Source organism: Mercenaria mercenaria, chromosome 12 (assembly GCF_021730395.1).
Source record: "Mercenaria mercenaria strain notata chromosome 12, MADL_Memer_1, whole genome shotgun sequence".
In the NCBI taxonomy this organism is placed as follows: Eukaryota; Metazoa; Mollusca; class Bivalvia; order Venerida; family Veneridae; genus Mercenaria; species Mercenaria mercenaria.
Window position 1 is genome coordinate 28724426 of NC_069372.1, and position 23832 is coordinate 28748257.

The 23832-nt window shown below is 36.0% G+C and overlaps 1 protein-coding gene and 1 long non-coding RNA gene across 4 annotated transcripts in view; both read right to left on the reverse strand.

Annotated features, from left to right (window-relative positions):
- Nucleotides 1–3498: 3498 nt before the first annotated feature.
- Nucleotides 3499–14790, reverse strand: LOC128547298 (uncharacterized). Of its 3 annotated transcripts, none has more exons than XR_008366432.1 (4): nucleotides 12937–14790; nucleotides 12480–12839; nucleotides 12272–12299; nucleotides 3499–12228 (listed from the first exon to the last, which is right to left on the reverse strand). It is a non-coding gene; the product is annotated as an uncharacterized LOC128547298 (long non-coding RNA). The 3 variants fall into 3 exon arrangements; XR_008366431.1 differs by having other exon boundaries at nucleotides 12480–12841; nucleotides 12891–14790; XR_008366433.1 differs by lacking the exon at nucleotides 12272–12299 and having other exon boundaries at nucleotides 3499–12179; nucleotides 12499–12841; nucleotides 12891–14790.
- A 276-nt stretch (nucleotides 14791–15066) lies between these two features.
- The window catches only part of LOC123533871 (TBC1 domain family member 10A-like), a 79326-nt gene continuing 70560 nt past the window's right edge, over nucleotides 15067–23832 (reverse strand). Inside the window, exon 9 of the mRNA XM_045315815.2 lies at nucleotides 15067–17830. Coding sequence (XP_045171750.2) covers nucleotides 17708–17830 — 123 coding nt within the window. The 3' untranslated portion in view covers nucleotides 15067–17707. The remainder of the gene's footprint in view (nucleotides 17831–23832) is intronic.

The following is a 23832-nucleotide window of genomic DNA, read 5'->3' on the forward strand; positions in this document are numbered from 1 at the left end:
ATTAAGATATGGTCATAAATGTGGCCTCTAGAGTGTTAACAAGCTTTCCCATTGATTTGACCTAGTGACCTAGTTTTTGATCCCACCTGACCCAGATTTGAACCTGACCTATAGATCATCAAGATTAACATTCTGACCAAGTTTCATTAAGATATGGTCATAAATGTGGCCTCTACAGTGTAAAGTAGCTTTTCCTTTGATTTGACCCATTGACCTAGTTTTTGACCCCACATGACCCAGATTCGAACTTGACCTAAAGATCATTAAGGTTAACATTCTGACTAAGTTTCATGAAGATACAGTCATAAATGTGGCCTCTACAGTGTTAACAAGCTTTTCCTTTGATTTGACCTGGTGACCTAGTTTTTGTCCCCGGATGACCCATCATACTTATCCAAGACTTTATTGAGGGTAACATTCTGACCAAGTTTCATTAAGATTGGGCCAAAAATGTGACCTCTAGAGTGTTAACAAACTTTTCCTTTGATTTGACCTGGTGACCTAGTTTTTGACCCCAGATGACCCAATATCGAACTCATCCAAGATTTATTGAGGGTAACATTCTGACCAAGTTTCATTAAGATTGGGCCAAAATTATGACCTCTAGAGTGTTAACAGTCAAATTGTTGACGACGGACACAGGGCGATCACAAAAGCTCACCTTTGAGCACTTCGTGCTCAGGTGAGCTAAAAACATGGCTACCAGGGGGCGTGATCACTTTTCCCTATATATATACATGTAAATATATAGTAGAAACTTTAATAAGAGCTGTCGGAGGACAGCAACGCTCAACTATTCAACAACTTTGTAAATTGAATGAATATAAAAGGGGCATAATTCACTCACCTGAGCACAAAGTGCTCGGGGGTGAGCTATTGTGGTCAGTGGTTGTCCATTGTCCATCATCTGTCAACATTTTCCCTTAAACAACATCTCCTCCTAAACCACCAAACCAATTTTGATGAAACTACACGGGGATGTTCCTTGGTTGGTCTTCTTTAAAAAAATTTCAAAGAATTGAATTCCATACAGAACTCTGGTTGCCATGGCAACCGAGGGAAAACTTTAAAAATGTTTTTGTCCAAAACCACAGTTCCTAGGGCTTTGATATTTGGTATGTAGCATCATCTAGTGGTCCTCTACCAATATTGTTCAAATTATCCCCACAAGGGTCAAATATGGCCCCACCCTAGGGCTCACATGGTTTATATAGACTTGTATAGGGAAAACTTTTGAAAATCTTCTTGTCCAAAACCACAGGGCCTAGGGCTTTGATATTTGGAATGTAGCATTATCTAGTGGTCCTCCACAAAGATTGTTCAAAATATCCACCTGGGGACAAATATGACCCCGCTTCAGGGTCACATGGTTTATACAGACATATATGGGGAAAAACTTTGAAAATATTCTTTTCTACCATAATTGTTCAAATTATTGGTCTAGGTTCAAAAGTGTGTGTGACATGTATATAATATAGGCTAACATAGAAGAACCCTAACTCTGTACTTATACACACTTGAAGCCTGGTACACAGGTGAGCACTTTAGGGTCAAGGACCCTCTTGTATCTACTTTTAGTTCTGAAGTCCCAAATTTAGTCTCAGGGACAGACTATGAAGAACAGCCAATTTTACGGATGAAATATATCACCTGTGAGCTTTGTTTTTGCTTACCGGAGCACGAAGTGAGCTATTGTGACTGGTCATTGCCGTGCATCGTCTGTCAACATTTGCCTTGTTAACACTCTAGAGGCCACAGTTGTGACCCATCTTTATGAAACTTGGTCAGAATGTTTGTCTTGATGATCTCTAGGTCAAGTTTGAAACTGAGTCATGTGGGGTTAAAAACTAGGTCACCCGGTCAAATCAAAGAAAAAGCTTGTTAACAATCTAGAGTCCACATTTATGACCCTATCTTCATGAGACTTAGTCAGAACGTTTGTCTTGATGACCTTAAGTTCATATCTTGATCATGTGAGGTCAAAAACTAGAGGCCACATTTATGAGCCTATGTTCATGAAACTTGGTCAGAATGTTTATCTTAATGATCTCTTAAGTTCAAAACTGGGCCATGTGGGGTTAAAAACTAGGTCACTAGGCCAGTTATTCTAGAGGCCACATTTATGACCCTATCTCTTGATGATCCCTAGGCCAAGTTGGAATCTGGGTCATGTGGGGTCAGAAACTAGGTTCCCTGCTCAAATCAAAGGAAAAGCTCATTAACACTGGAGGCTACATTTATGACCCTATCTTCATGAAACATGGTCAGAATGTTTATCTTGATGATCCCTTGGCCAAGTTTAACAGGTGAGCGATATAGGGTCATCGAGACCCTCATGTTTTGGAGAGGACTTTAATGTTTTCTTGGGGGGGGCCTCAGTGGCCGAGTGGTTAAGGTCGCTGACTTCAAATCACTTGCCCCTCATTGATGTGGGTTCGAGTCTCACTCGGGGCATTGAATTCTTCATGTGAGGAAGCCATCCAGCTGGCTAACGTAAGGTCGGTGGTTCTACCCAGGTGCCCACTCGTGATGAAATAATGCACGGAGGGGCACCTGGGGTCTTCCTCCACTATCAAAGCTGGAAGGTCGCCATATGACCTATAATGTGTCAGTGCGACGTTAAACCCAATCAAAAAAAAAAAAATATGTTTTCTTAATATAATTCTTTGTTAAGGTACAGAACCCTGTGGTTGTCCAGAATCTTGCTTCAACAAACTTAAACACACCACTGACAAAATTTTATGTCAAATAAGTTAAATAAATCAAATGAGTTAAATAACTTAAATTTCTAATCACAATACTGAACTTTTGAACTTTTCCTTATTTAGAAACACCAACCTCTGTGGTGGTCCAAAATTTGGTCCCAGCAAAAACATTGGAGCAAGCTTGGGACACAACAGACCAAGTTCAATGTACATTCCATCAAGCTGATCATGAGATGTTTAAAGATTTCTTTATTTCTTCAACTCTGCTCGCTCTGACCACCCTTGAAAGAAGTCGAGCAGAACCATCTCGAGAGAGGTCAAAACAAAGAAGCTACTGACCAGGTTAAGTGAAGACCCATCAAATGGTTCATTGGAAGGAGTTGATAAAGTTTTAGCACACATGAACTTTGTTCTGGGTGAGCTATTATTATATGTTGATGATTTAGCGTCCATTGTCCTCCGTCAAAACTTTAACTTAAACATCTCCTGAATCAACTGGTCAGAATTATACCTGGTCAGTATGAACCTGGCATGGTCAGAATTATACCTGGTCAGTATGAACATGGCATGGAATTTTCTTGTTTGTTCAAATGGTTTACCCTAACCCTTAAGGGTGTTATTCTGACCAGTCATTTTGGAGGAGATGTTTAAAAGTAAATTGCTGACCCTGGAAGAGGGACGATGGAAGCTGGAGCATCCACCAGTACTAATAAACACCTTAAAGTTTAAATCAAGAGCTAAAAAGCGAACAAAAAGGAGAAATTCTAGATTTAAGCAACACAGAAGACTGAAATCATTTATATGACATTATTTATTGACTTTTACATAAAACATGAAATTATAACAGAATTAACGATGTTCCCCTCCATAGGGACATTTTTTATAAAACATACTGCCAGTCAATAAAACATCCTCTACATGTCAAGGGGGTTGCTTTTTTCTACATTCTTCTAATCATATACGAGGGCTGTCCTTTTAAATTGTTGACATTGGAAATAATACGGAAAACAACTGGCATTAATTAACAAGGTTTTTACAGTCTCAGATAATAACAATATAATGTGTATCAGAATTAGGATTCTACAAGAAGATGAAGTGGAGGACATAGCCACTACCTCAGCACAATGAAACATTATTACAGTCAACCACATGTAGCACTATGCATCCTTTCTCACAATAATTCCCTGCTAGCTCAATACACTTACAATGGCCAAGGAACTCATTGCATAAGAATACATGACAAGTCTATAAATTGTTGGTACATTTAAACTAGCCACTGTACAGTTGTATAGTTTAAACATCTCGTAATATCGGATCCTTCTTGCATTTGTCCACTGTCGATGTTTATGACGTCTTGCATCTGTTGTTTATAATCGCAGCTATTCGGTGACTTTGCGGCACAATTTCTGAATGACTCATAGAAAATCTGCGATACCACTTACATTCTGATGCCTCTCAACATGTTGCAACATCTTCAAGAGTATAATTATGGAGGAGTTATCCAGTATTCTACACAGAATCTGACCAGTTTCTGGTGCATCGTGGCATCTTCTGACATCGCCATTTTTAGCTGATGAGTTTGATCACTTGTATACATGAAAGAAAACTGTTTTAGATAATAATGTCAAATTTGAAAGCGTGACTTAAGAATGATTAAAGCCGACATATACTGTATATGAATGCTTAGCGAAAAATTTTGATAATATGCTGTTATAACAGTTTGAAGTAGGAGCACAATTTCTTAATTGTACCTTATGGGTTGCACGACTCGAATATATCGGACTTTAATAAAAATCTTTTATAGTTTCTTGGAAATAGACAAAATATACATGTGTTTAAATTAACTGAAATCAGACTTCAATAAAATGATTTATTCCAAGAGCGAACAATTTATTGGGACAACCCTCGTATATTCTAATATCTATGACTGGTAACTGCTCCAAATACTTGTACCTATAGTATCTGGATATAAAGATTTGTGATTTCTTCTTTTAAACAGGTGAGAAAATAGAAGCAAACAATATGATGAAATATTTTATCATGTTCAGGTAAGAAATTAACAAAAGCAAATGAAAGATACTAATGAAACGACACCAGTGAAAGTTCACATACCAGTGTAAGTCAATGTATAGATACATAAGCCAAAGTACTGCAATCATAATAATGCTACACATTATATTTAGCTATGTATACAATAACTTAAAACTTAACCTGGAAGTATACAACTGCTGACTGCTTTTTTAATATTTATCATTATAAATCATCTTACTTTATACTTCATTTTTAAATTTGTGGGAAAACTGAAAAACATACATGTGCTCTTTTTCATAGGAGGAAGGTACAGTAAAAATTCTGAAAACCAGACAGAAGTCCGGTTTTCAAAGGATTTATTTTTTTGTTTGAAACAGGTGGAGGACAAAACTCCAGTCTGATTTTATATTGTTGGTCTAGTTTTTCATAAAATTAATTTTGTCATGAAAATCAAGCAGTGTACATGAAAAAAGCACTTCGAATACAAAGATAAAAAGACATATTTTCATAGAATTTCGTCTAAAATTTTCAAAATTAAACCATTTTGCCTTTGAATCCACAGACTAAACTGTACAAAAGACCTAGACTAGCTCCTAGACTACGGTATATACTTTTTAAATTTTTATAATTGTGAATGTAGCCAGTCTATATCCTACGTAAAATATCATATATGATAATATTACAACCAGTTCTCTAAAATAGACTTGCCTTTGTCACTATCACATAAAACAAGAGAAAAATTGCAAAAGTTGAAATTTTGTGACAAATTCTTTATCAGTCTAGTGGCTAGTCTAAACAAAACCACAACAATGGAATTCAATTGAAAAATAAATATTAGCAAGTGTCTAAAAAAGTCATATAAAGATTTCAGACAAAAAGAACTGGTAATGATCTGCTGTTTTTATGAACTGTAACTTTGTACAACATACCTAATATTGTTGTTTTCTTTTTCATTCGTAATATTCTGCTACATCTCAAACAATTTAACTGTATAATATATAGCAAGTTGTGCAAGCAAAGATTAATCCAATCTGTTAAAATAAGAGGCATTCATTATAACTATCATAGTTACACATATAATACACAACACAATTTACAAGGAACTAATAAACTTACATGAGACATGATTTCATCATGAATGGACAAAAAATCCTCATACAGCAAAACAACAAGATTTCTCCTGTGAAACCCTTACCAACCTTTCATCCCTAATATATATGTCAGTCCTTAAAACCATTTAGTTGTGTGTTGCAGTATTTCAGTTCAAACACTTTTTTTCTAAATAAGTTCATAATTATGTATTTTTGTGCGAAGTAATTAAGTAAATAGTTATTAGATAAGAAAGCAAAATTGTCATATCTTTGTGCAATATTTCCAAAATAAACACAGTTCTACAAAATGAAATTTTCATATATATGACACAAATAAAATAATCATGGACATCCTAAGACTTTCTTACCTTCTTTAAAACATTCTACCAAGAATAAAATTATCTGTATTTGACCATACATTCCTTACATTTTACAAGTAATTTGTAACACTGTATGATAACATCAATAAAATTTAATACATTTTTCAACTCCATCATCATACCTACATTAATGGAATACAAGTTGAAATAATAACCATCACCTAAGAAAAAAAACTTCAATTCATCATGTCTTTCACCACATATGTTATTCAGTTGGTTGTTTTAAGCTCAAGGTCAAGTAGCAAAATTATTCTCACTGTCTTTCTGGTTCACAATACCACATCCATGGCTGGAAGGAATTTTTTTAAAGTTTTTTTTCATTTAATGGATGCAAAATGGAAATTTCAGTGGCAGTTTAATCTGTAGCTTTCTAGTTTCAATTCTGACTGTATTTTAAGACCTTTTTCCTTCCAAGAGATGTTAAACCTATTTTCTTGTTTGGAATTTGGCCTCACTGCCTACACTGTTAGCTTGGTAAAGTAAGAGCATTACAAAGTGTGTCCCATTATATATTGCTGTCCAAGGAACTACAAGTACATAAACATATCTTTAACAGAAAAACATAAATACAGTATATCACATCTGACATAAGATTACAGAACACAGAAAACAAAAACTTTAAAACGATACTGAACACATGTACATAGCACTCAGACTGGAATAAAAACCAGAAAATATCACTTGGTAAAATCTAGGGAGAAAATCTGTTACATCCTCAAAACACAACTATTACTAAAGAAACATGTTTATTAACTTTCACAGTAAAACCAAACTTCTGACTTTGACTGAAAGGTCTCGACCAAAAACAAGATGTCACAATTCCTTAGATAAATCTACCAGAATATCACCATCCTTGGAATGTTTTTCAATACTTCTCATTATTCTCTAAAAATATGAAATTCTTACGTTCTTTCATATTTTTACATTCTAATGATAGTCAGGTTGTTGACCTGTAACAACACTTGGAATTTTTCATGTGTTCACATATCATTATGTACTATTTCAGCATCCTTTGGTCAGAACAGAAAATTATTTTTATAACAACTGGAAAATGCTAATATTCCATTTCAAACAGCAAATGAGCCATGCCATGAGAAAACCAACATAGTGCATTTGCGACCAGCATGGATCCAGACCAGCCTGCACATCCGCGCAGTCTGGTCAGGATCCATGCTGTTCGCTAACGGTTTCTCTAATTGCAATAGGCTTTGAAAGCGAACGCAAGCGCACTATGTTGGTTTTCTCAAGGTGCGGCTCAAATGCTGAATGTTATTACAGATCCACTACCTTAAACATTCAATTTATCATGTTATTTCACAGTGAAAATACCAATACACAACTACAACATCCGTAAAATTTTGTTAAAACCTGTAATGATATGAAATAAAAGAATGTTTGCTTGTTTTACATATAATGTCAAATATCTTTCACTTATGAACACAAGACCTTACATTGATGGAAGTACTGTATCCGGTGTTCACTTAGTGTGAGATATTTCTTTTTTGCACTGACACAAACATCTGTCCTCTTTACAAAGATTCAGGAACTGATGTTCAATACCACAACTGCATTAAAAATTATCACATAAAATATAACAATAGCAATGAAGTTTCCCTTGTATGTAAGACATTTATCGCTGATTTTAGGTAAAACATGGTGTCAGTAGTTGTATATTGTCTTGAGTTAACTGGTTACATCATTTGATCATTATTCTCAAATTTCAACATGTCCCATACAGTGGAATTTTAATAACATCTATGTATTCATTTATTTATTTCATATTCATTGCACTGGAAACTTATCACAACTCATGTAAACAAATTACTGGCTTAAGGCTAAATACGGCATGGGATGAGAACCACAGTCTATAGTGTCTGAGGCTCTATCTATACACCTCACATCTATTTCTCTAATATATATAACAAGAGGGCTGTGAAAGCCCTGTATTGCTCACCAGAGTGAAGCAGATGACCCAATTTAAACCTGGACAAAAAAGAAAAACATTCTGACCCAAGATTTCATGTAGATCAGGTAGATAATGTTCCCTGTGGAGTGTTAACAATCGCCTAGTATTTAACTTACTTTAACATAAGTTGTAAAAGGACAAACATTCTGATAAAGTTTCATGCATGTCAGGTAGCAAATGTGGCCTCAACAACGTTTGCAATTTTGTCTATAATATGACCAAGTGACCTAGTTTTTTACTAAATATGACAGAGTTTTACATTTGACGTAGTTCATGTAGAATAATTTTGACCATGTTTCATTCAGGTCAGGTAGAAAATATTGCCTCTTAACACAAGTTTTCTACTATTTGACATAGTGACCTAGTTTTAAAGCCCAGATGATCCAGTTTCAAACCTGGCTAAGATTTCATCAAGACACTCATTTTGAACATGTACTACCTTAATCAGATGAAAAATATCCTCAATACCAACAAGGTTTTTCTATGATCTGACCTTATGACCTAGTTTTTCATATATGACCTAGATTTCATCAAGACAAATGATTTTCTAAAGGGGTTCATGCAAATCAGGTCTAAAATACATCCTCTGAAGTGTTAAAGTTTCTTGTATGATCTGACAGTGACATAGTTTTTGACCTCATATGATAATATCTCAATCTTGACATGAAATTTTTAACCTTTAGTCTTTTAGCCTGCTGGTGGCAAGTGGTTTTGCCTTTGCGACCAGTGCAGACCAAGATCATCATACATATCATATTCTGTTTTTCTATAATCTGACCAAGTGACCTGACCCCTTGGTAACCCATTTTAAAATTAACCAACAAATTATAAATATAAACATTCTGACAATATTCTATGAAGATCAGGATAAAATGTGGCTTCTAGATTGTAGGTTTTTCTATGATGTGACCTAATGACCTACTTCTGAACCCAACGTGACCTAGATTTCATAAAGACAAACATTCCGACATATATATATGAAGATAAGGTAAAAAATATGGTTTCTATTTGTTAATAAGCTTATCTAATATATTTTGACTCCAGATAACTCAGTATTAAACTTGTTTGTGACTCTACGTACTGACCAAGTTGTGACTATACTGACCAAGTTTCTTTATGATCAGGCAAAACTTGTGTCCTCTAGTGTGTTAACAGTAAACTGTTGATGACATGACGCACAATGACGGATACAGTGTGATCACAATAGCTCAACTGAAGCACTTAGCGCTGAGGTGAGCTAAAACTGAATCTTGAATAGTGTCTATAATTCACAAACTACATGTACTAGTTCACATTAAAGTAATGAGATCAATGACTTACTATTGTTTACTGGACATAATTGGTCAATTGTGCATGTTAGTGAGCTGCAGTACAATACTGACGTATCACTGATATCCATGCACAACTAACTTTCACCAATGTCAAATCCCAACAAAACATAAACTTTCCTTTCATTTAATCTTCAAAAGTAAAAATGAAAACCACAAACAAAATAGCTGTTTTAGTCAAATCACAAGGTTTCCTACCCACAAAATCCAATGATTTCACTGTAACACTAATATTCACCTATCATACTGATTCAGTTGCTGTATTGAGTGTAAACACTGAGGTGTAACACTAGCTATAGTATTGATATGTCAAGTACTTTCATCTAAAAGAATTACAGTAGAAAAATTCAATCACTTCTCAAGATATTTATCTAGCACAAAATATAGTTATTCTATGGATATAATGCATTTCAATCTAAAAACTTGAAAACAAATAATCTAGGGTAACAAGAGGGCCAAGATTAAGTTGCTCACCTGATCTTAACTGTTTCACCATAAATATATGCCATGACAAACTGTATCATAGAAGGTAACGATGCTATTTTGTATAAAACTAGACAGACAAGAAGTTTAATGAAGATCCATTCAAAAATGTGATTTCTAATGTTAATCTTTTTCTATAAGTTGGGCTAGTAACCTGATTTTATGCAAAAGTGACCCAGTATCAAAACTGTCATTTATTTCATCGAGTCAAATTTAGAAAATATGACTTTAAGCTTGGTAGTAAGTTTTCTAGTGTTAACAATGCTATGATTTGGTCCTGTGACCTATATTTTGACCCCAGATGACACAGTTCTGAACCTGATCTAGATTTCACACTGATCAGGTTACATATAGATCAAGTAGAATATGGGCCCTACAGTATTCAAAACATTTTTCTTTGATTTAACCTAGTTTTAGACCCCAACGTTGTTGAAAGTGATCCACATTCATATTCAACCTTTATTTCATGAAGGAAAACATTCTGATCAGGTTTCATACAGATTATGTTGAAAACATAGCCTCAAGAGTGTCAACACAGGTGTTCTATGTTTTGTTCTATTAATTCAATTTTTGATGCAAGATGATCAAATTTCGAACTTGATCTAGACTTAATGAAGAAAATTTGACCAGGTTTCATAAAGATCAAGAAACAAGTATGGCCCCTAGAGTGTTAACAAGTTTTTTCTACGATCTGACACCAGAAGACCCAGATTCAAACTTGACCTAGATGCATAAAGACAAATATACCAATTAGGTATCAAAAAGATCAAGCAGAAAATATGGCCTAAAGAGATTATAAAGATAACTAGATTATTCTATATAAGACCTAGTGACAAGTTTATGACCCAAGATAACCCAGTTTCAAACATGATCCCAATTTCATAGAGACAAAACATTCAAACCTGCTTCCACAGAAATCAGGTAGAAAGGATGGCTTCTAAAGTGGTTACAAGGTTTTTCTATTATTTGACCTAGTAACTTAGTTTTTGATCCTAGATGATCTAATTTTGATCTTGCTGGAGACTTTATTAAGAAAAATATACTGACCAAGTTTCATTACGACTGCACCAAAACTGAAACCTCTAGAGTATTCACAGTCTGTAAACCATGCATGGCAGATGATGATGAACACAAGGTTATCATAGTTGCTCAGGTGAGCTAAAAATTGGAAGCACCAAGTTTCTTTTATGAGTTGTGAAGTTACACGAGAAAATAATGACCATTGCCTGGGTACCTATATACATTTATGCAAGTGAAAGCCATGTAGACTTTCTATCAGAGTCGTACACCATAACATATTGTTATGCTATGGGTGAAAATACCTCCGGTCAAACAGAACATGTAAGCACCTCTCTAGTCTAGCTATTTCTTTCACTTATTGTGATAAAGACCTGGATGTAGGTTAAACTCTGGTGATGGCACAAACAGATAAGTTTTCTTTCTTTAGACTTTGGGAAAGTGGCTTATATTGTGGCCCTGTCCACAAGACAATACCGTGATATAACATTAATACATCTTTTTGCCCTGTCCACAAGTCAATACCGTGATATAACATTAATACGTCTTTTTGCCCTGTCCACAAGTCAATACCGTGATATAACATTAATACGTCCTTTTGCCCTGTCCACAAGTCAATACCGTGATATAACATTAATACGTCTTTTTGCCCTGTCCACAAGTCAATACCGTGATATAACATTAATACGTCCTTTTGCCCTGTCCACAAGTCAATACCGTGATATAACATTAATACGTCCTTTTGCCCTGTCCGCAAGTCAATACCGTGATATAACATTAATACGTCCTTTTGCCCTGTCCACAAGTCAATACCGTGATCTAACATTAATACGTCTTTTTGCCCTGTCCACAAGTCAATACCGTGATCTAACATTAATACCTCTTTTTGCCCTGTCCACAAGTCAATACCGTGATCTAACATTAATACGTCCTTTTGCCCTGTCCACAAGTCAATACCGTGATCTAACATTAATACCTCTTTTCGCCCTGTCCACAAGTCAATACCGTGATCTAACATTTATACATCCTTTCGCTTCGCCCTGTCCACAACTCAATACCATGATTTAACATTAAAACCTCTTTTCGCCCTGTCCACAAGTCAATACCGTGATCTAACATTTATACATCCTTTCGCTTCGCCCTGTCCACAAATCAATACCATGATTTAACATTAAAACCTCTTTTCGCCCTGTCCACAACTCAATACCATGATTTAACATTAAATTCCTTTTGCCCTGTCCACAATCAATACCATGATTAACATTAAAACTCTTTTCGCCCTGTCCACAACTCAATACCTGATCTAACATTAAACCTCTTTTCGCCCTGTCCACAATCAATACCGTGATTAACATTAAACCTCTTTTCGCCCTGTCCACAATCAATACATGATTTAACATTAAAACCTCTTTCGCCTGTCACAATCAATACCATGATTTAACATTAAAACCTCTTTTCGCCCTGTCCACAATCAATACCATGATTTAACATTAAAACCTCTTTTCGCCCTGTCCACAACTCAATACCATGATTTAACATTAAAACCTCTTTTCGCCCTGTCCACAACTCAATACCATGATTTAACATTAAAACCTCTTTTCGCCCTGTCCACAAGTCAATACCATGATTTAACATTAAAACCTCTTTTCGCCCTGTCCACAACTCAATACCATGATTTAACATTAAAACCTCTTTTTGCCCTGTCCACAAGTCAATACCGTGATCTAACATTAATACATCCTTTCGCTTCGCCCTGTCCACAAATCAATACCATGATTTAACATTAAAACCTCTTTTCGCCCTGTCCACAACTCAATACCATGATTTAACATTAAAACCTCTTTTCTTTCGCCCTGTCCACAAGTCAATACCGTGATTTAACATTAAACCTTTTCGCCCTGTCCACAAGTCAATACCGTGATTTAACATTAAAACCTCTTTTCGCCCTGTCCACAACTCAATACCATGATTTAACATTAAAACCTCTTTTCGCCCTGTCCACAACTCAATACCATGATTTAACATTAAAACCTCTTTTCGCCCTGTCCACAAATCAATACCATGATTTAACATTAAAACCTCTTTTCGCCCTGTCCACAACTCAATACCATGATTTAACATTAAAACCTCTTTTCGCCCTGTCCACAACTCAATACCATGATTTAACATTAAAACCTCTTTTTACCCTGTCCACAAGTCAATACCATAATTTAACATTAACCATGTAACTGTGTATAGACCAGCTCTTTATAATCTAAAATCAGGAATACATTTTTTTCTTTACCATATCTCACAGTATTGTCTTATATCAAACAGATGTTTAGCCAACAGCTTAAATAAAATATGTCTGTTAAAATATTATCATAAAACATTAAAAGAGCATTTTCCTAATACTGAAATTCAAATATTTCCAAGCATTTTATACTAAATATATTTAATATATGTACAAAGTAATAAACTTGCCAGAAAGAAATCATGGCCAGAATCTATCACAAGTATTTCACAGCATTTATCAGTACCACAATTCATAAACATTCTATGTGAAATTTTAGACTTGGCTCCACATAAAACTAGAAGAAGTGTAAACTTTAAAACTATGCAAACATCAAGAAAATTTTGAAGAACTAGAATGTAGTGTCTTAAAAATAAAATTGCAGGGAACAAAAACAAATTTATTCTCAAGTCCTAGTCTAGATTTCCGACTTTCATATTTGATGAATTTGCCCAGAATATCTCATACCGTAAAAACTTGAATATATGACGCAGTTTTTTTACGATTTTTTTCATTTTCTTAAAGGGATGCGTCATATATACCAAGGTAGAGCTTCAAACATTTTTTTCCAGCTTGAAAACCCGAAAATATCGGCGAAAATCGGACAATTTTGTCAACTGTCATGTATTTACATTTTTAACCTCCTCTTGGAGAGCGTTTTATTGGGCGGGTCTAAAAACACGTACGGAACAGAACCTCTGATGATATATGGTAAAGTTGATTTTATTTGTGAGTTTAAATTTTTTGTATTTGTAAATTTGATTAATAAGTATCGTACATATCCAGAGCACCAGATAATGTGTCAGTTTAATAATTAGACAAAATACAAAATTTTGCGGTTCCGGGTTGTTGGTGTTTGATCGTTAAAATCATTATCTTTCAAGGATGCTCAAATAAATTGCAATTAAAACAGATCCTTTGTTATTTCTTCCAGCAAATTATTACTGATCAATATAGCAGCTCGTACATTGTTAAACAAACACGCTAATTAGCCGCGATTTTCTCGTTTGATGTGCCCATAATTATGAGATGTTTGTTCGCACGTCTGTTAAAGTGCTAAGGTGTTGACAGCTTGAGAAAGTTCTCAAATACTTTAGAAATAATTTGTCTGTCAGTTATTGTCACTGTTGTCTGTAACCGATTATGCAGCAATTGTGATTTTCACGAGAAATCGTTTTTACGCATGCCGCTAATGGCCGATTTCGACTTTGTAAACAACGTTTTCGACTGATTTCGCGTGATATATTCCAATGTAAGCATTTTCCCCAAGATTTTGATACAAGATCGGGGGTGCGTCATATACATGCTAGCGTGATATATTCGAGTTTTTACGGTAGTTAGCAGAGAAACTTCCACATATATTCTACTCTGCACTGTATGCCAGTAACACTGTAAACAGAATATAGGGTATCAGTCTATAATATATGTCTCTCAAAATACTTGTGTACAGTAAAATGAGTTAGTTTTCCAAATACAATGTCAGTCACATAAACAGTTCAGTAAAAAAACTTTCATAGATAAATTTCATTTCATATCATCAGTAAAAAACTTTCATAAGTAAAATCAAAACTTTCTAGATAAAACATTTCTTAATCAGTCGCTTCAAAGACTTTCACTAGATTATCATTTTATAGATCGAAAAAGTAGAAATATTTTCTAAATTATATTTCTTCTTATTATTAACAATATTTTAGTATAAAACAACCTTTCTGGCATCATTTTAGCTAGGACTGAGATTGATACAGGTTTGATGGATAAGCTAGATTAAATCTATTAAATAAGAATGGTTACCATTATTTTAAACTGATTTAATATCATAAAAAATGTAACAATCAAAATTGAAAAATTCCACGTGCAAGACTATTTCAAAAACTTTAAACATCAATTTCACTGCCATACAGAATATTTACAAAAACAAGAGGACCATGATGGTCCTGAATCGCTCACCTCTTCCCACATGACCCAGTTTTGAGTATGACGTCGTTTTTTCTATTATTTGACACAGTGACCTAGTTTTTGAGCTCATGTGACTCAGTTTTGAACTTGACCTAGATATTATCAAGATAAAAATTCTGACCAATTTTCATGAAGATCCATTGAAAAATATGGTCTCTAGAGAGGTCACAAGGTTTTTCTATTATTTGACCTACTGACCTAGTTTTCGAAGGTACATGACCCTGTTTTGAACTTTACCTAGATATCATCAAGGTGAACATTCTCACTAATTTTCATGAAGATCTCATGAAAAATATGGCCTCTAGAGAGGTCACAAGGTTTTTCTATTTTTATACCTACTGGCCTAGTTTTTGACCGCACGTGACCCAGTTTCGAAACTGACCTAGATATCATCAAGGTGAACATTCAGATCAATTTTCATGAAGATCCATTGAAAAATATGGTCTCTAGAGAAGTCAAAAGATTTTAATAATTTTAGACCTACTGACCTAGTTTTTGACCGCAGTTGACCCAGTTTCGAACTTGACCTAGATATCATCAAGATGAACATTCAGACCAACTTTCATACAGATCCCATAAAAAGTATGGCCTCTAGAGAGGTCACAAGGTTTTTTTATTATTTGACTTACTGACCTAGTTTTTTAAGGCACGTGACCCAGTTTCAAATTTGACCTAGATATCATCAAGGTGAACATTCTGACCAATATTAATGGAGATCCATTCACAAGTATGGCCTCTAGAGAGGTCACAAGGTTTTTCTATTTTTAGACCTACTGACCTAGTTTTTGACCGCACATGACCCTGTTTCGAACTTGACCTAGATATCATCAAGATGAACATTCAGACCAATTTTCATACAGATCCCATGAAAAATATGGCCTTTAGAGAGGTCACAAGGTTTTTCTATTATTTGACCTACTGACCTAGTTTTTAAAGGCACGTGACCCACTTTCGAACTTGACCTAGATATCATCAAGATGAACACTCAGACCAACTTTCATACAGATCCCGTAAAAAATATGGCCTCTAGAGAGGTCACAAGGTTTTTCTATTATTTGACCTACTGACCTAGTTTTTGAAGGCATGTAACCCAGTTTCGAACTTGACCTAGATATCATCAAGGTGAACATTCTGACCAATTTTCATGAAGATCTCATGAAATATATGGCCTCTAGAGAGGTCACAAGGTTTTTCTATTTTTAGACCTACTGACCTAGTTTTTGACCGCACGTGACCCAGTTTCGAACTTGACCTAGATATCATCAAGACGAACATTCAGACCAACTTTCATACAGATCCCATGAAAAATATGGCCTTTAGAGAGGTCACAAGGTTTTTCTATTATTTGACCTACTGACCTAGTTTTTGAGGGCACGTGACCCAGTTTCGAACTTGACCTAGATATCATCAAGGTGAACGTTCTGACCAATTTTCATGAAGATCTTGTGAAATATATGGCCTCTAGAGAGGTCACAAGGTTTTTCTATTTTTAGACCTACTGACCTAGTTTTTGAAGGCACGTGACCCAGTTTCGAACTTGACCTAGATATCATCAAGGTGAACAATCTGACCAATTTTCATGAAGATCTTGTGAAATATATGGCCTCTAGAGAGGTCACAAGGTTTTTCTATTTTTAGACCTACTGACCTAGTTTTTGAAGGCATGTGACCCAGTTTCGAACTTGACCTAGATATCATCAAGATGAACATTCTGACCAACTTTCATAAAGATCCCATGAAAAATGTGACCTCTAGAGTGGTCACAAGCAAAAGTTTAAGGACGGACACACGGACGGACGGACGGACGACGGACACCGCGCGATCACAAAAGCTCACCTTGTCACTTTGTGACAGGTGAGCTAAAAATAAACAAAGCCATTTTTTCTCTTTTACCACTCACCAAGATTATTTGCAGAGCCTAACCAAGCACATTAACATATATTGGTCTTCCTAGATGTGTTTCTATACAGGGAATACACTGCATTTACTAACACTCTATTTACATATTTGAATCAAACACATGATATGGTCCTCTTGTAAAAACTGAGCTTTGTGACAATATCTTTAACATAAATATACAATGGACCTATGAAACTACATGTACTATTCAGGTGCAGGATATCTTATAAGTGAATGTGTTTCATAATCTACATGTTAGTTGCCAGGATGACTCTAGGAAAGTGTATTCACAATGTTCCTTCTCATACTATCCTAATTATAATCAATACTGAGCTCCGCACTTGTGTAAGCTATAGCATTTAGTGCATGTGTCATCATTATTTGTCACGTGTAAAATCTTTTCTTACAAATGACCTTGAACCTGGCTATAAAATTTATCACTTCCTTTTCAAATTTCCACTCCCGAAAATGTCCCACATTTCCACAGGTTCTATCCATGAGACTTCATCTTCAAGGCGTGGAAGTTTCCATAAAGAATTTTCAACCTGATTTTTTTGCACAAATCTCTCTCGCTGCCTGTTATTTCTTTTTTGATTTTCCAGAGTCTGGTTTATTAGCTTTATCTTTTGCTGTTTTTCTCCGATGTAACTGTTTCTGGTGCTCTTTCTCCATCTCTCGCTCTGTGATATTTAATCTCAATGACTGAAACAGTATAAATGTCATTTAAAAGGAAATTTGATTAATGTAATCTAAGTATCTTACATGATGAACCCTAACTTAGATTTTATCAGGAATCATTTTCACAAAATTTCCTACATTATAATTTCTGGACATTATGTGAAACAGTAACAACAGCTGTCTGTTGACAGCGCGCTCGACTATTCAAAGAATTGATGGAAGTATGGGGTCAAAATATTACCAGAGATTTTCAGACAAAAGAAGAACAAAAGGGCCATAAGGCCCTGTATCGCTCACCTGACCTATTAACCTAAAATCATCAAGATCAACATTCTGACCAAGTTTCATTAAGATATGGTCATAAATGTAGCCTCTAAAGTGTTAACTAGCTTTTCCTTTGATTTGACCCAGTGACCTAGTTTTTGACCCCACATGACCCAGATTCAACCTTGACCTAAAGATCATCAAGATTAACATTCTAACTAGAAAATGCTTTTGTAAAAAAGCGCATGTCTCCCCCAATGCAAAGTCCTATAGGCAAGAAGTCAATAGGGGTCAGGAGCAAAAATCAAAGAGACACTGATGGTTGGCTGCAATAGGGATCATCTACTTGGCATGTCCAGTCATCCCGCTAAATTTCAACACTCTTGGCCTAGTGGTTCTCCAGTCACTGTTCAGGCTCCTGTGACCTTGACCTTTGATCAAGTGACCTCAAAATAAATAGGGGTCATCTACTCTGCATGTCCAATCATCCTATTAAGTTTCAACATTGTAGGTCAAGTGGTTCTCAAGTTATTTCCAAAAAATGATTTTACATGAACAGGCCACTGTGACCTTGACCTTTAACAGACTGACCCCAAAATCAATAGGGGTCATCTACTCTGCATGTTCAATCATCCTATGAAGTTTCAACATTCTGGGTCAAGTGGTTCTCAAGTTATTGATCAGAACTGGTTATCAATGTTCAGGCCCCTGTGACCTTGACCTTTAACGGAGTGGCCCCAAAAACAATAGGGGTCATTTACTCTGCATGAACAATCATCCTATGAAGTTTCAACATTCTGGGTCGTGAGTTTCTCAAGCTATTGATTGGAAATGGTTTTCCATGTTCAGGCCCCTGTGGCCTTGACCTTTAACAGAGTGACCCTAAAATCGTTAGGGGTCATCTACTCTGCATGACCAATCATCCTATGAAGTTTCATCATTCTGGGTCAAGTGGTTCTCAAGTTACTGACCGGAAATGGTTTTCAATGTTCGGGCCCCTGCGACCTTGACCTTTCACAGAGTGACCCCATAATCGTTAGGGGTCATCTACTCTGCATGACCAATCATCTTATTAAGTTTCAACATTCTGGGTCAAGTGGTTCTCATGTTATTGACCGGAAATGATTTTCAATGTTCAGGCCCCTGTGACCTTGACCTTTAATGGAGTGACCCCAAAATCGATAGGGGTCATCTACTTTGCATGTACAATCATCCTATGAAGTTTCAACATTCTGGGTCAAGTGGTTCTGTAGTTATTGATCGGAAATGGTTTTCCATGTTCAGGCCCCTGTGACCTTGACCTTTGATGGAGTGACCCCAAAATCAATAGGGGTCAATTACTCTTTATGACCAATCATCCTATGAAGTTTCAACAATCTGGGTCAAGTGGTTCTCTAGTTATTGATCGGAAATGGTTTTCAATGTTCAGGCCCCTGTGACCTTGACCTTTGACGGAGTGACCCCAAAATCAATAGGGTCATCTACTCTTCATGACCAATATCTATGAAGTTTCAACATTCTGGGTCAAGTGATTCTCTAGTTATTGATCGGAAATGGTTTTCAATGTTCAGGCTCTGTGACCTTGACCTTGACGAGTGACCCCAATAATCAATAGGGGTCATCTACTCTTCATGACCAACATCCTGTAAAGTTTCAACATTCTGGGTCAAGTGGTTCTCTAGTTATTGATCGGAAAGGTTTTCAATGTTCAGGCCCTGTGACCTTGACCTTTGACGGAGTGACCCCAAAATCAATAGGGGTCATCTACTCTTCATGACCAATCATCCTATGAAGTTTCAATATTCTGGGTCAAGTGGTTCTCTAGTTATTGATCGGAAATGGTTTTCAATGTTCAGGCCCCTGTGACCTTGACCTTTGACGGAGTGACCCCAAAAACAATAGGGGTCGTCTACTCCAGCAGCCCTACAACCCTACGAAGTTTGAAGGTTCTAGGTCAAATGGTTCTCCAGTTATTGCTCGGAAATGAAGTGTGACGTATGGACGGACGGACGGAAGGACGGACAGGGCAAAAAAATATGTCTCCTGGGGGAGACATAATTAAGTTTCATGAAGATACAGTCTTAAATGTGACCTCTAGAGTGTTAACAAACTTTTCCTTTGATTTGACCTAGTGACCTAGCTTTTGACCCCACCTGACCCATATTTAAACTTGACATATAGATCATCAAGATTAACATTCTGACCAAGTTCCATTAAGATATGGTCATAAATGTGGCCAATACAGTATTAACAAGCTTTTCCTTAGATTTGACTTGGAGACCTAGTTTTTCACCCCAGATGACCCAATATCAAAATCGTCCAAGATTTTATTGAGGGTAACATTCTGACCAAGTTTCATTAAGATTGGGCCAAAATTGTGACCTCTAGAGTGTTAACAAGCTTTTCCTTTGATTTGATTAATGAAGTTTCATGAAGATATAGTCATAAATGTGACCTCTACAGTGTTAACAAGCTTTTCCTTTGACTTGACCTGGTGACCTAGTTTTTAATCCCAGATGACCCAATATCGAACTAATCCAAGATTTTATTGAGGGTAACATTCTGACCAAGTTTCATTAAGATTGGGCCAAAATTGTGACCTCTAGAGTATTAACAAGCTTTTCCTTTGAGCTGACCTGGGGACCTAGTTTTTGACCCCAGATGACCCAATATCGAATTCGTCCAAGATTTTATTGAGGGTAACATTCTGACCAAGTTTCATTAAGATTGGGCCAAAATTGTGACCTCTAGAGTGTTAACAAGCTTTTCCTTTGATTTGACCTGGTGACTTAGTTTTTGACCCCAGATGACCCAATATCAAACTCGTCCAAGATTTTATTGAGGGTAACATTCTGACCAAGTTTCATTAAGATTGGGCCAAAATTGTGACCTCTAGAGTGTTAACAAGCTTTTCCTTTGGTCTGACCTGGTAATCTAGTTTTTGACCCCAGATGACCCAGTATCGAACTCGTCCAAGATTTTATTGAGGGTAACATATTGACCAAGTTTCATTAAGATTACTGTAGATACCCATGTATAATGCGCAGTTCTTTTACCCCCGGGACCACCCGCGAATCGTGGTGCGCATAATATACAGGTATAGACAATTTTCTAACTTCAAAACAAGTTTGTTACCGATGTCCGCCATTTTTGTAAAGGGAAACTACTCCCCGCGCTTACTGTCACCGCTAAAATCTAAGATTGCTGTTACGTTCCCGTAAAAGATCAATGGTTTATTTTTCTTTCAAACAAAATTAATTTCATATAAATTTAAAAGTATTTTGATGAAAAAAATGTTTATAAATCACAAAAATTATGATACTAATTAAAGATTGAGAATTATCTTTAACCGAGATCAAACTGTGAACAACATAATTGACACGAGGTGACACGTTAATTGTCGGTAATTATTGGCTATTTGTTTGTGACAAAAAGACTATCACACCTTTTGTTATTGGTTTGAATTGAGAAGCTTATGTCATTTTGAAAAATACCATTACGAAATATTAAATTAGCTGCTGTTTATTTATTTAAAATAGTTAATTAAAAAGGAAAAACAACAAATAAAACAATATTTTATTGGTTTTATTTTCAAGAAAACAAAAATCGATAGTACCGTGAGACCGATACTGCTCTCCACCGCGGAGATAAAATTTATTAGCGGTGTCGATGTAAACTCTACTTTCGTTTTCCATCCACCTCAAAATTGACCAAAAATGTTTTTTTTCCCAGGATTTCGGGCCAAAATCGGGGATGCGCATTATACACGGGTGCGCATTATACATAGGTATCTACGGTAGGTCAAAATTGTGACCTCTAGAATGTTAACAGTCAAATTGTTGACCACGGACAAACGGACCGATGGACGGAAGACGGACACAGGGTGATCACAAAAGCTCACCTTGAGCACTTCGTGCTCAGGTGAGCTAAAAATAGATAAGACAAACAATGTACCTGTATTTGTGGATTTGGATAAGTCTTGCACTATATAGCAATGTGTGACCATAATTGTAAGCAAGTGTTCAAAGTTTCAAAGTCATATATCAAACAGTTTAGGCAACATATGGAATGGTATGCAAAACTTAACTAATTTCTATGTCAAACAAGAGGACCATGATGGTCCTGAATCGCTCACCTATCCCCACATGACCCAGTGTTGAACTGAGTATGACGTCGTTATTTCTATTATTTGACTTGGTGACCTAGTTTTTGACCACATGTGACCTAGATATCATCAAGATAAAAAATTCTGACCAATTTTCATGAAGATCCATTGAAAAATATGACCTCTAGAGAGATCACAAGGTTTTTCTATTATCTGACCTAATGACCTAGTTTTTGAAGGCACGTGATGCACTTTTGAACTTGACCTAGATAACATTCTCACCAATTTTCATGAAGATCTCATGAAAAATATGGCCTCTAGAGAGGTCACAAGGTTTTTCTATTTTTCGACCTACTGACCTAGTTTTTGAACGCACACGACCCAGTTATGAACTTGACCTAGATATCATCAAGCTGAACACTCTCACCAATTTTCATGAAGATCCATAGAGAAATATGGCCTCTAGAGACATCACAAGGTTTTTCTATTTTTAGACCTACTGACCTAGTTTTTGACCGCATGTGACCCAGTTTCAAACTTGACCTAGATATCATCAAGATGAACATTCTGATCAATTTTCATGAAGATCTCTAAAAAATATGGCCTCTAGAGAGGTCACAAGGTTTTTCTATTTTTAGATCTACCGACCTAGTTATTGACCGCCCGTGACCCAGTTTTGAACTTGACTTAGATATCATCAAGGTGAACATTCTGACTAATTTTCATAAAGATCCCATGAAAAATATGGCCTCTAGAGAGGTCACAAGGTTTTTCTATTTTTAGACCTACTGACCTAGTTTTTGACCCCACGTGACCCAGTTTCGAACTTGATCTAGATATCATCAAGGTGAACATTCTGACCAATTTTCATGAAGATCTCAAGAAAAATATGGCCTCTAGAGAGGTCACAAGGTTTTTCTATTTTTAGACCTACTGACCTAGTTTTTGACCGCACGTGACCCAGTTTCGAACTTGACCTAGATATCATCAAGATGAAGATCCTGACCAACTTTCATAAAGATCCCATGAAAAATGTGACCTCTAGAGTGGTCACAAGCAAAAGTTTACGCACGCACGGACGGACGGATGGACGGACGGATGCCACGCGATCACAAAAGCTCACCTTGTCACTTTGTGACAGGTGAGCTAAAACGGGCCAAAACTGAGCTTAAGTTTTTGTCCTAGTTATGAAGTTTTGCCTACATATGTAGACTATGATGGAAAACAAGTGGTCAAAGTTTCAAAGCAATATCACAAACAGGTTAGGCAAAATAAGGACTGGCATGAAAAATTTAAATGATTTACAAGTCCAACAAGAGCTGTCCGTAAGACAGGACGCTCCAGTATTCAGGGATTTGACTGTAAAATGAATATATGTCTTAATAAGACACCTCTACTTCAAAAGGAAGATACACCAAGGGTATAATTCCATCAAATACACAAATTTGAGTTATTAGGATTGTTAAAACACATGCAGATGATGATGATAAAGACATATTTTGAGTTTCAAGTCATTATCTTATATAGTACCAAAGTTATGTCCAGAAAACGAAGTTTGTAAAAAAATTAAGTATAAAAGGGGCATAATTCAGTCAAAAATACAAATCAGAGTTATGGGGATTGTTACCACACATGCAGATGATGATGATAAAGATAC